The sequence below is a fragment of the Tympanuchus pallidicinctus genome, unplaced genomic scaffold (assembly GCF_026119805.1).
Source record: "Tympanuchus pallidicinctus isolate F22 unplaced genomic scaffold, pur_lepc_1.0 scaffold15, whole genome shotgun sequence".
NCBI classification, from domain to species: Eukaryota; Metazoa; Chordata; class Aves; order Galliformes; family Phasianidae; genus Tympanuchus; species Tympanuchus pallidicinctus.
In genome coordinates, this window is record NW_026294669.1 from 5,299,926 (window position 1) to 5,312,846 (window position 12,921).

Sequence of the window (12,921 nt, forward strand, 5' to 3'; positions counted from 1 at the left end):
CAGGCAGAAGCTTTCAAGGAGAGGCAGGAATCAAACAAACTTCAGGGCCCAGGCATTTGTGCACTGTCTTCATTCAACACCACACACTGCACAGAGACCCGATGCCTTCCTACTGCCCTTAGCTCAATAAAAGATCACTGTGCATATTAAGTACGTCTCTCAGATAAGCAAGGATTATTGAGTTTACACATTGTAATTTTTTCTATATTTATGTAGAAGCTTTGCTGAATGTCAGCAGCTGACTCACCTGATTTGCCTTTATTTGCTTGATGATCAGCTTCCAGAGCAAACTGATGTCAAACTATCTGATTTGCTGTTACTGTTGCTTTTTATCATCAATCACAGCTAGTCCCTTAACACCTCGTTTCCTCGTCTCCATGTTTTCTTTTTACAGCTGTGCTTGCTGCTGACTTTACAAAAGCTTTAATCATTGACAACAAGAATGGCAAAGATGATTTGAACAAAACTGAAGTTGAGTGGCCACTGCACCCCTTAGAAGCAAAGAATTCTCCTGTAATTAGGAATTTTAACATAAGCACTAATTATGGTAGGTATACAAGGATACAAAATATTTTTCAGCTTTTCATAGACTCATTAAATCCAGAAAAGACCACCAAGGTCACCTAGTCCAACCACTGAACCATACCACCATGTCCACTAAACTATGCCTACATTGCAGTTTACATATTCAGAAATCATGCATTTAACCATTTTATCAGTAAACTTAAACTATTTATAATACATCACAGAAAGATAGAGTTAAAATCTCCTCAACATATCAGCCTGTAGGTTGCTGCTAAACAATTTTGCAAGGGAAAAGAGCCCTTAGAGCAGTAACAATCAGACTGGTCAGGCTGAAGTACAACCTCATCAGTTTTAAGACAGAACACAATCACTCCAAATCATAGTGATCAATGGAAAACAAGATGGTAAGAATGACAGCTTATGCCAACTTGCCGTAAACAAGTGATGTTGAATTTTATTCCATCATCTGACTGGCAGTCACTGCATTAAGACCAAGCTTTGAGCATAAATCAATATGACTACAACAGATGCTTTTCCCAGGATATTTGTGACTGTCATTGTTACAGCAGGACCCAGAGAACAACAGCACTTTCAAAAAAGAGTGTGTATTGCTTACGTAGACCCACTTCTAATCAGTATTTCATTTTTCCTTGATTTTCTAGTGAGAGCAGGAAAGAAAATAATTTAGACTTGGTATATCTCTTTTGTGGGGACATATGTGGGAGAAAATGGTCTTTTTTTCTCACCTTCTTTTGCACATCTGTGCCAGATCTAGCCAAAACATAACCAGAAAATGATTTTTCTACATATCTGTGATATTCTTGTATGCAACATGCAATGACAACACTGGAAATGCTTGAGAATCACGATAGAGACTTCATAGAGGCCGTTATAAAAGATCTACAACCATCATTAAGATTTAATTCATCATCTGTTCTCTGTCGACACTATTAAATACTTCACAGGGAGTTCATATTTGTGCCATTCAGTGACATCATAAGTGATAAAATACCACATACTACCAGTGTTTAATTTAGCACATATTTCTAAGATAATTAAAATAGTCTCTTGTTATACAAGGTTCAACACTTTGAAGATGATTTCTAGATCAGAAACATAAGTACTTGTCAGTGAATTCTTAAAGATAAGGTATATATGTACTATAAGATTTGGTGATTACTTTCCAATTATATGAGACCAGAATGATATCTGAAAAACAGATTCTTACTCAGTTAAACTTTCACTTACGCTGAAAATTACAGTTTCTATATTATCAATGATAAATGCCTAACAACTCTGAGTTATAAACTTGTAAATATGTAGAAGACTAATAAATCTTGCTTTAATGAGAAACAGCTGTTCTGTTACACTGTGCCTACAGGACATTCTCATGCTTGGCACAAGGTCTGGGAACATTCTGCATTAATTACTCTTCAAAAGAATAAAAGCAGTTATAAAACTTTAGCTGGGCTTAGACATACTTACTTGTATATATGCAATTTGTCTGAGAAATGATAAATAAGCATGTTTGAACTTTCATTGTTTTTTCTAGTCCACGCAGCACATCAGCCCCGTGTTACCACCTGTGCCAATAGGCCATGCTTTCCTGGAGTGCTGTGTTTCAATAGGAAACCCCCTTACGTTGGCTATGTCTGTGGCCGATGTCCAACAGGGTTTTTTGGAAATGGCCGAACCTGCAGCAAAGCCTCCAGATCAGGTACTTTCTAACTTTTGGAATTTTTAAGTAGTTTTGAAGACAAAGGCTGTAAGTGAACCTGAAGCAGTATGACATTACAATACAATGTGCTTTAAAGTCAAACCCCAGTGCCTTTTTCCAACTGTGAATACTCTTACCTGACAAGCATCCTATTTCAGGAGTCCCTGTCTCTCAGCAATGAGATTCACTCTCTCATTTGCCACCAGTAGAATTCTTCAGGACAGGACTTATTAGAGGTACGAATCACATCTGTATTTCTGCCACTGCACAGACATACAATTTCAAAACATGTTTCCTTCTCCGTGGGATAGGAACATGACACATGCCAGTACCACTCTGCTTTTCTTCCCTCCTAACTCATTTGTGGCAAGGCATCTTTCTCCAAGGTAATCTGTGAAGATGATGATGAACAAAGTGCCATATAAGAACAACTATAGCAGCAACATGATGGCAACAGATAATTAAAACATTTCAACAGCATCCCTTGTAGCCTAAGCAGCAATCTTCCTTTGGGAGTTCTGAACTCAGCTGGCCCATTAATCTCTGAGGACTGATCATTAGAAGAGGTCTTCTGTTATGACAGGAGGAAAGCTGGGTCCTGACCTCAAGCAGAAAACGGCAATATCATAGCAACCACTTATCAGTCATCCAATCTTGCTCTCTCTCAATGAAATTCTCATAATTCAATGCATAGTTCTCTAGGGATAGTCTGGATGGCTGTACTCTTTTCTCTGCACAGAGTGATTTGCCAAGAGAACTGATGTTTACTCTCTAATAAAAGTAGTTATTAGGTCAAGTTCCCTGTTTTTCCTCTAAATCTGTTTCTTAAGCATTCGAGACAGACTCACTTGAAACATATTAGGGTATTCCCTGACCTCTTACACTTTACAAACCTACCTTCACTCCTCATTCTGTATCCAAATCAATGGCTATTGCCTAGGTGTTGTATTTTAATGCACACTTTCAAAGCCAAAGAAATTTTACTGTTTAGGGTGGATATCTTCCTGTCTTTTTGAACTATAAATTGATTTTAGCCAGTTCTCAGAATTTAAAGATCACAAAAAATAAAACTAACATTTTCCTTGCTCTGTCTTGCAATGGATATGTACATTGTATTAGTTTATCTGAGGCACAACGTCAGCTATTAACTGTACTGTAACTTGGTGAAGCTGTAAAAGCAGTTGAGCAAAAAACTATAAATCACTATGCATATAAATAAAATAACATTTCTGTCACTGCCTAACATTCCACCTTGCCATTAATTGCATAATGGGATATATGTTATATACTGCAAAGGTCATTTCAGTGCTGCTGAATAAAACAAATATTCTACAGCTATTTATACCTTAAATCAAAACAAATCTTTAGCTCTCCTCTCAGTCTTAGAAACAATTTTCATTTTTTCTGGGCTTCAGGAACTGTAACTACATTACTTTCTATCTTTCTTGCCTTATGTAAGATGTCTGTATGTTCCTAAGCCAAGGGCAAGACTAGCCTTTAAAACAGTCATGTTCCTCAAGATTAAATGGGAGTAGTCCTTCATTTTTGTATTTAGAAATGAAAGAGATTTCCACAGCTTTATGTGTCCTAATTTATAACTAAAATGATTGGTTTAACTCCCTTACACATGTGCTTTGCTAGTTCAAGCAGAAGTATTGTACAGCATTGATGATTAAAAGATATCAGACAAAAAGGAATGAATTTTCAATTAACTTTACATACAGTTACGGATTAAGAATATTGTGAAATCCTCCCTGTTAAAATAATAGCTTCTCTCTCTTGTAATTTACGCTGTCATTCTTCAAACAAAACAGAACAAATCCTCTTCAGCTTGCTGCAGTGCTTATGAAAGTACTGAGATTACATATGCCCCTTCTTCCCAACTCTAACTTCAATGTAAAAATGTTCATTAATTCCTATTTTGTACTTTCATTAGCTGTTTCGGACATGAAGTTATACTCAATTGTTACTATTTAAGGATTAATGGATAAGTATGCTTTCACATAGAAATCACAAAAATTACCCAACTGCCTTTTTAGTCTACAGAGGAGAAAAAAGTACACCAGAAATTTTTTTCCTAAGTCCCTGTGACAAAGAAGACGCAATTAGAAGCCCTTCAGTTTTGATTTCTAATCAGCAAAATACATTTGCTCAGCGTCGATATGTGATAGGTATAAATCTTTTGATGTACTTGGCATACTGCAAACTCCATATTTTCCACAGACAATTTTCTAAGCTCACCTTGGCTGCTCTGCCAATAGTGTAGGGCTCACTTCTTTGCTCACATGCTTTACCTGGTTGATTTCGGTAGTCTGTCAATCAGACTTGATGGCAATAATTTTTGAGGTCCATCAGATTAGTCTTGAGGAACAAAAATTCAAGTATCAAAAACCCTTGTGGAAATTCATACATAAATGATAAGTTTTAAAAATGCATTCTCATATGTAATGTTTTCAGGTAAGCAAAAAAAAAGAAAACAGTATTTCTCTCCCTCCAAAATCCGTACAGCAGATGACCTATATATTTTTTTAATTTACTAGAAGCATCAACAGTCTCTTAACTTTGCTGTCAGTGCAATAAGAAGGAAAGTCTCAGGAATATAAACCCACATTTCACACATTTGTTTAAAACATCTATTAGCTTTTTGTTGAGGAACCACGCCCGCTATATCAAACCTTGCCGTATCATAGGCTGTGTTCTCAGCATAAAGAAAATGAATATATCTGGACGGGGATGCTGGTGATGTGACTGCAGGTTTCAATATTAGGTCTCATCAGATGCTACCAGTATTCTTCTAGGCTGTTTCATCACTCACAGTCTCAGAGATACCCATCTGTTTGAACTTTTTTTTTTTTTTTTTATCAGGTTAGAGATGTAGTTGTCATCACTAAAGATTTATTTTTTTTCCTATTAGTAAATCAGCAACTTTACTGGACAAAGCAGTGCCACATTCATCACCGATAAAAGATTGCTCAGAGCCAGCTTGTTCTGCCTCTTCTGGTTTAAAGAGCCAAAGATTAGGGGAGAGAATTACTTTATGATCTCTGTAAGTGAGTTCTCTTCTTTCCATTCTGAGCACCACTGCAGACACTCCTGCCACAGCAGTTAATTTGCAGTATTGTAGACATTTGCCACTTGATATAGTTTTGGATTTGCCAGCTATTTGTTATGTTGATGTCCTCTATTTTACACTATTCCAGTACCTGCAGTGTGCTTCTGAATTCACTTTGATTTTACATCTGGGAAACCTCTCTGACCTTCTAATTTGCACCACTGTCAGATCAACACCCAGATGTGAATTTAAAAGCTGAATACAGTATTTGAATTAAAGGGATTCATTTGAACACACAGTGCTCCAGAAGAGCACTAGCACATAAGAACCTATTATTCTTAACTTTCAGCTTTGAAATCATTGTTGTCATTGTTAACAGTCATCAGTAATCACTGTCCATGAAAAATAAATAGCTCCTTGAAAACAAGACAATAAGAGTTTTGATTGCCAACACAAGGCTCCAGCTCTGGGGCTAACTGCAAGAGTAGGGACTTCTTGCTGCCTAGAACTAATTAAATGATTTTACTTCAAGAAGTGACTAAAGAACGTAGTGGAATCCTTTCATCAAACAGAATTGATGAATTTGCATTAAAAAGATCAAGGCTCAAATTCCAGTCTTACTTACAAGAGTGTAAATCAGAAATGATTCCATTAAATGAAGAGCATTGCCCTAACAGCATAAGCCTAGGGAGGATGAAAAGCGTGTAAATGTAGGAACATCACACACAGAACTTCCAGCTACAAAGTCTGTATGTACTGGCAAATATAGATACAACACTCACACACTTTACAGCATTCAGAGGATGCTGTACAATGAGAAAGCAATTGGTCCTGACTGTTTACGTGACACTTGGTTGAAGGCAGCAATATTTCAGTGCTGCAGTCATCAGCTGTGAAGTTGTCTGAGAACCTTGCAAAAAAGATATAATAGAAATACAAAATAAATAGAAAATTAAATACTGCTTCTATCTGGCTCTGTATGGTAACAGAGCTCAGCTGCCTATTCTTGTGGGCTCTGAAACTGGGAAGCATAACCTACATCTGACTCTGACCATTGGAACCCTGGACACAGAATTCACAGAGGTTAGAAATGATACACAAAGACATTCCGTACAAATTTAGGTTCATGAAAAACACTGCAAGTATTTCTGCAAGTCATATACCAGTAATTATCAAGAGGGTGAGCCGGACATTTTGAACATAAGCTGTGACCCTTTTCGTCCCTCTGAGTACGCAACTGCTTCTGAAAGGCCACTTCTGTACTTATCAGAGTCGAAAGAGAACCTGAGTGTCTTTTAGATGGCTTTTTCCTCCTTAGGAATATCTAATACAACATCATGGATTTTCAGAAAAAAATACAAGAGCCTCCACAGTATATGCTATGACCCACACATAATAACTAAAGTAGGCACAGTGGGGAATAATATGTTTAGATAGTTTAAAATACAAACAGTTTCCAGCTTCACTGATCCTTATACTCTGTCAATCCAGAATTCGTTAAGTGCTTCCAATCCAGATGATATATTCAGGAAATGATGTAGCTCAGCAATAGAAGCCCAATGAAGCCCAAGCCATAAAACCACTAGGAAAGAGGACTAAGCTATATGCCATGAATAATATTTACATTCAATCAGAGCATCAAGCACAGATTAAATTTCTCTCCTACCAAGAATGTGCCATCTTTTGCTTAAGCAATCCCCATGCCATCATGACTTTTAAGTGATAATAACAACTCAGTCTCCAAGAAATAATCTATGGAGGATAGAGGCCCTATAGGAGTCTTTGTTGATGTTGTTTTCTTTTATTTTGGCTTTTTTTTTTTTTTTTTTTTTATGTTAGCAGAATAGAGAGCAAGATTATCTCCTTAAAATTTCCAATCCTATTTAATCATCTGGCTATAATAGCTCTAGCTCTTAACGTGAGCCAACCCTGTTTCCACAAATTTGATAATGTTGTTGTTTTCTTAAAGGCACTTAGAATCCTTTTAAAATTATAACTCATACTGGATCAACATTCTGGCCTCATTCAAGCGGTGCAAGAGTTTTGCCACTCAAGATGGAAGCAAAGCCAAAGATAATGACAAGTACTGGTAAACAATACAAAGTGGAATTACATTACAGTGGGGAGAAAGGGAGACCCATTATCTTCTTTGTAGCTATTGAAGTCATATATATACATTTATACATATACATACATACATACATATATATATATATATATATATACACCCGAATGTATATGTATAAGAAAATGTACAGATAGTTGCCACTCCCATCAGTTGAAGATGTAGAAAACTCGTTAAAGCATGATTTCACTCAAGGTATTTATAACTGCTTTTAAGGTATTAAAATAGATTCATTACTGTTCTCCAGAAAGGCATAACTCAGATTGTTTCTTGGCTTTCATATGTAAAGTAACTCATTTTTATGTGTTTACAGCCCAAAACAATGTAATTACTATTTCAGGCCATTTACTTCTTGAATTTAAAAAAAAAAAAAAAAGGTAAAATATTCAAATTTAAGCTATTTTTTCTTTGATGAACTATTATGGATTTTCTTTTGAAGAAATGTTAGAAACTTTCTTTATAATCTATTAATACATTCTAAAGGATTCTGCATAGAGGTTTCAGACAATTTGATAGGGATGCTTCAGAGAGGATCTGCCTTGATTTTTCCAGTTCTGCCTATATCTATCAACTTGTTCAAGTCAGTGGAGAGTCTAAAGGCCCACGAGGCATCATCAGATAAGAACACAGTTTTTATTAATTTTTCCATCTCTCTGAGTGCTGAGCTGAAGTAAAACATACTGCCAATTCCTGATTAGAAAATATAATTTAGTTTTATGAAATCTATCTTAATGCTGTCTTTATAGCTACTGAAATAATACAGTTGTGGTCTAAAATAATTGGAGAAGGATGGGCACAAAGATGAGAGTAAAAGCTCAGGTCTGAAAGGTGCGCAAGGGATAACAAAAGAAAAGGCAAAGATGTGAATTTGAGGGGGTTAAGTGAATGATCCATAGTGTTTTCAAACACACCCATACTTCTTTACTTCCTGTTTTGTTAGCTGGAGGTTCAGAGAAAAATACAGGAAGAACATTTCTAAAAATTGCAGCAGAAAATGTTTTAGAGCCAATGAATGCATGGAGCAGAGAAAGAGAGTAACAAAGGAACAGAAAGAAGCAAGTCTTCTGTGAGAAGGGTGAGAGCTCACCACATATGTTGAGTTTTCCATCCCTGGAAGAGAGCTTTTCAATTAATGCTTGAAATGAATTGGCATGTGGTATTGATGCTGGGAAAAGACAGTATATTTCTAATAAATAAATAAATAAATAAATAAATAGCCAGTTCATAAATATCTATAAGCAATCTGAAAAAGATACCAATAATGGAAAATATTGGAAAAGACAACTAAAAGAAAATAGAACACCGGGGAGCATGTTCACATCTCCTCAATCAATAAATCTCACACCATTTTTAGAAAACAAGACCTCACAAAACACAGCCTTTAAAATTTGCCTTGAAGGCTTACAAAAAGCATCACAAAAGGCAAAAATAAATAAATAAATCCACAGCAGAACAAAGCCGCAAAACCCAAGACTCAACACTGCTTACAAACAAAGGAAGAAACTATTTTGCTTTCCTCAGAGGCTCAGTTTTTCCATATAACTTAGAGCTCAATGCCTTCTTGCAATGTCCTTGCACTTTACTTCCAATCCTTTGTGCTAGGAACAGTGCTAACTAAAAGCTAGACACCTCCTAGGAACACAGATACATGCATCTTTCTTAAAGCTGCCATGCATTAGGGTAGGTCTCATGTTTAAAGGTTTTCTTATTTTCAGACCCGTGTGTTGTTCTAACAAAACAATCAGACATTGTTTTGATATTTGTTGAGTATGAAAGGGATTATTGTGAATTTTATGTATTCCTTGACATTACCTACATGCTTCAGAAAATGTTCTCTGACACATAGTAATGCCATTTCTATGTTCATCATACATTTGTTCTTTTCTTATTCTCTCTCTTCAACAGTTGTTTAAATTCCTTGCTATTTTCCTCTTTTTCCTGTTTTTCTATCTTGCCTCTGTATCCATTTAAAAAAAAAACATCCATAAGCTCATTAATATTCTCTTATATGACTATCCATGCTTCATTGAGTCTATTGCAGAACCATTTGCCTTTTTCACAGCTTACTAGTAGAGTATGTTCTTCCCTTGATTAGTCAACATTCACACATTTCTTCCTCTCCCCTTCAATTCTATTGCCAGTTCACATCTAGAATTTGCCAAGTTCAACTATAGTAACACTTCACCTTTCAATATTTGCTCTTTTGACTCTAGGCCATTTGAGTCAGTCACTATGAACAGCTTGGCTCAAATCAGGAGGGAAACATTTCTGCAAAACTGATCCCAGTGGTTCATCAGGTGCTTGCCCGAAGAGTTTCTTGTGTCATACAGCCAAACTGCTTCAGTTACTTGCAGAGAAGTACTGCCTGACCTGTGGTTTTCTCTTTGCACCAGATATTGCCCCTAAGCAGAAAAGAGTACTGTTTGGCTTAGTAGTGTATCAGTACATAGGATATCTTGATTGTAGTTTTACAACTTCTAAGTTGTAAAAATTATTTCAGAACAGTTGAATAAGAATTTAACTTCCTCCATGCCGAAGACATTTACAGAATTAACTTTTTCAGGCTCTACTACTTCAAAAAATTTGAGACTATCTACCAAGCTTTCCTTCATTGTGAATGTTTTTCTAAGGTCCTCTGGAACTCTGTGCACCGTAATGTAACACAACCTCTATGTTGAGGTAAACCAAATCCTCTTAACTTACTTAAAATACAGTTCACTATTTAGGAACTTTGAGTTTGGATGCTTCCAAGTAATGCCAAAGATAATCAAAACAGCAGACATGTCCATAGATTCATTTGCTGACATTTGTGGGAATTATCTACTCTGAAAGCAGGGAGATACCTAAATAAAGTTTAGTGGGTGAACTGGCTGCAGATCCCATGTTTTCTCCTTCACAATAGGCATTGAGACAGAATTGAATGATGTTATGTTTCAGGCATACAAAATAAACTTGTATTGCAAATTTGCCAATAATGAATGGTTTTGCAGAATGATGTATGTACAGCTGAAGCCACATTTGACAAAGAGTCTGCAACAGAGGAAGGAATGGTTATAATGCCAGTTCATAGAATATTCCCTATTGCTCATGGAATTGGTAGGTAAAAGGGAAGAAAATTGCTCAAATAGCAGCAGCAACAGAATCCCATTTTCTTCCAGACTGAAACATAGTTCATGGAGAGTGAACTAGATGCTTTCCTTCTAGTTTTATAATTAAGGCAACGAAAAAGTGAATTAACACAGAAGTGATGGTTTGGGAGCCCAGAGTTTACTGAGGCTGAATGTGACTATACAGATGGATGCAGAGCAGTGCAACTGCTTTGCTCATGTACTGACCTGTCTGGATGCAAGGCACATTAGGTTCACAAACTGCTGAGCTGCATTAATTTAGCATCAGCCTAATAGTATGGCTATAGTCAGGCTATAGCCTGACTTATTTTGTCCACCTGTGCACAGTGAGTGGCATAGGCATAAGCTTCACATCTCTTTCTGATTGGTGAATTCCAGATCTAGGCACGTCTTACAGAAAATACATTACTGATATCTTCTATTTCCATATTTTTCAAGGAGTGGATTAACTTAAGCCTGTGCTGATTCTGAATGTGAAGTGTATGCCTAAACTCTTTGACACTGCAGGTGACTTTTCAATTTTTGTCAGCAAAACAAGGGTAAAGCATCATGGTCTCTAAACTGAAGCTACTGTCTAAATTTGTAATATAATTCCAACCTAAGTCTGAAAAACTTGTTTTTACTATAAAAATAATTCTGGGATTACACCCTCTGTACAACTTGGGAAGTCAAAGATGCACCTATTTTTAAAGGAGTTGAGGGATTTTTCCAGTTGAAGGTTTTACAAGTTACTGTTTGCAATTGTAAGCAAAGGGATCTCAGTGACTGGGGATATTCAACCAACTTCCAAATGTAGAGAAATTCAGGATGCTTGAGAGCAAGGAAGGGAGAATCAAAGTTTTATTGTTGGATATTCGGGAGGGGAAGATTTTAGGGCATGCTTGGACAGCCAAAGCAATGTAGCAATTAAATAAATTCTGAATCAGAAAAAAGTTACTCCAGAACTTCATCAAATAAAAATTAAGAGCTGATGGAATAGCAGAATTTCCCTAGAGCTTCCTATTGACAGCTGCTCTGTTTCCCCTTTCTCACCAAGTAAACACAGAAAAAATATTAATGTGGCATAGCAGAGAGATAAATGGTTGATCTCCAATGCCCTGGTAACAAGGCTTCTTAAACCTGTGTAATTTTTCTGTTCTCTCTTGACATTTTAAATAAGATGTATGTGCTGGTGGATGTTTCAAATTTTAAATGATGACCCACATAGTGTAATATGTCAGAAGAGCATTTCTCTGTCGAGGTTCTTCTGAATGAGAAATGTGCTACACAGCATGTACTACTAAATGTTAATGGCTCTAAAATTACACAAATTGTAAATTTATTGAATTGTGTTAATAATGAGATGAATTCTTATACTCCTCGCAGAATTCTGAAGCAGTTGCAACCTGATCAGAATTAAAGGTGTCCATAATGCTCCAAACTGACAGGTGAGAGAGAGAACACAGACAGATGATCTCACTGAGGAGAAGGAACCAATCTTCAACTGAAGAGTAGACTGGTTTTGGGAATTTTAGTGGATTAAAGGACAAAACAACACCTGGATTATGACACAGGGACTACAGGGCAATGCTGATGTGATTATGTAAAAAAGCATGCTTACATTTTAAAAAAATAACTTTAAATTTCTAACTAATAGCTGTGAAGAGAAGCATATCAATGGAGTGGTAGTAACTACTCATGTCTATAAGAAGTTTATATCAAGAGTGTGAGCTGTCAGCTATGGCTCTGAGTGTCTCCAGGGCATTATTTGAAGCTGATTGAGTTTAAGACTAGCGAAGATTTGGATAAACAGCACAGAGGAATAAGGTCACTGGCATGGTCCATTCTGTCCCAGGCAGAGAATGAAATTCCCTCTCTCTGAGAACTGACTGATGCCAGAAAGGAATGGGATTTTTCCCAGTTCAAGTCTAGACATAGTCTATTTCTGAAAGCTTGCAAATGCAAAAAATAGCTAGAAACTAAAAAGAGAGAAAATAGTTTAGATTGCTTTTCTATGTTTCAGTGTTGTCAACTCAGCTTGGATTTTAGAGACTATTGAGTGTCTGCTGTGTTTGTGAACTGCTATTTTCACTAGGTTTTATAGCTGTTTTATTACCTTCAGAATGAACATGATCCAATTCATCTACGGATAACTAGTAGGTACTATAAAATGCCATTCAGGCAAAAGAAGAAATCAGAATTTGCTGTACTTCAACAACATCACTGTGGCTTTGGCATGCATGAACAAGATACTGATTATGATGATTCTGATGTATAAACTTAATACAAGCAACACAAAGAACTTCAAACACTGGGTAAACCAACGGTGGAGGGGTTTTCATGTGAGGGACTTCCAGCTCCACATAGATGGAAATATTCCAGTATTGAGTTGGAT

At 36.4% G+C, this 12,921-nt stretch overlaps 1 protein-coding gene and 1 long non-coding RNA gene across 10 annotated transcripts in view; one reads left to right on the forward strand and one right to left on the reverse strand.

Moving 5' to 3' along the window:
- The window catches only part of LOC128077358 (von Willebrand factor D and EGF domain-containing protein-like), a 287,642-nt gene that overhangs the window by 230,332 nt on the left and 44,389 nt on the right, over positions 1-12,921 (forward strand). For all 9 annotated transcript variants that reach the window (XM_052676473.1, XM_052676478.1, XM_052676472.1 and 6 more), the window contains 2 exons: positions 395-547; positions 2,078-2,242. In XM_052676473.1, the coding sequence (XP_052532433.1) occupies positions 395-547; positions 2,078-2,242 (318 nt within the window). The remainder of the gene's footprint in view (positions 1-394; positions 548-2,077; positions 2,243-12,921) is intronic.
- LOC128077361 (uncharacterized) overlaps positions 1-12,921 on the reverse strand; it is a 189,300-nt gene that overhangs the window by 37,597 nt on the left and 138,782 nt on the right. The window lies entirely within an intron of this gene.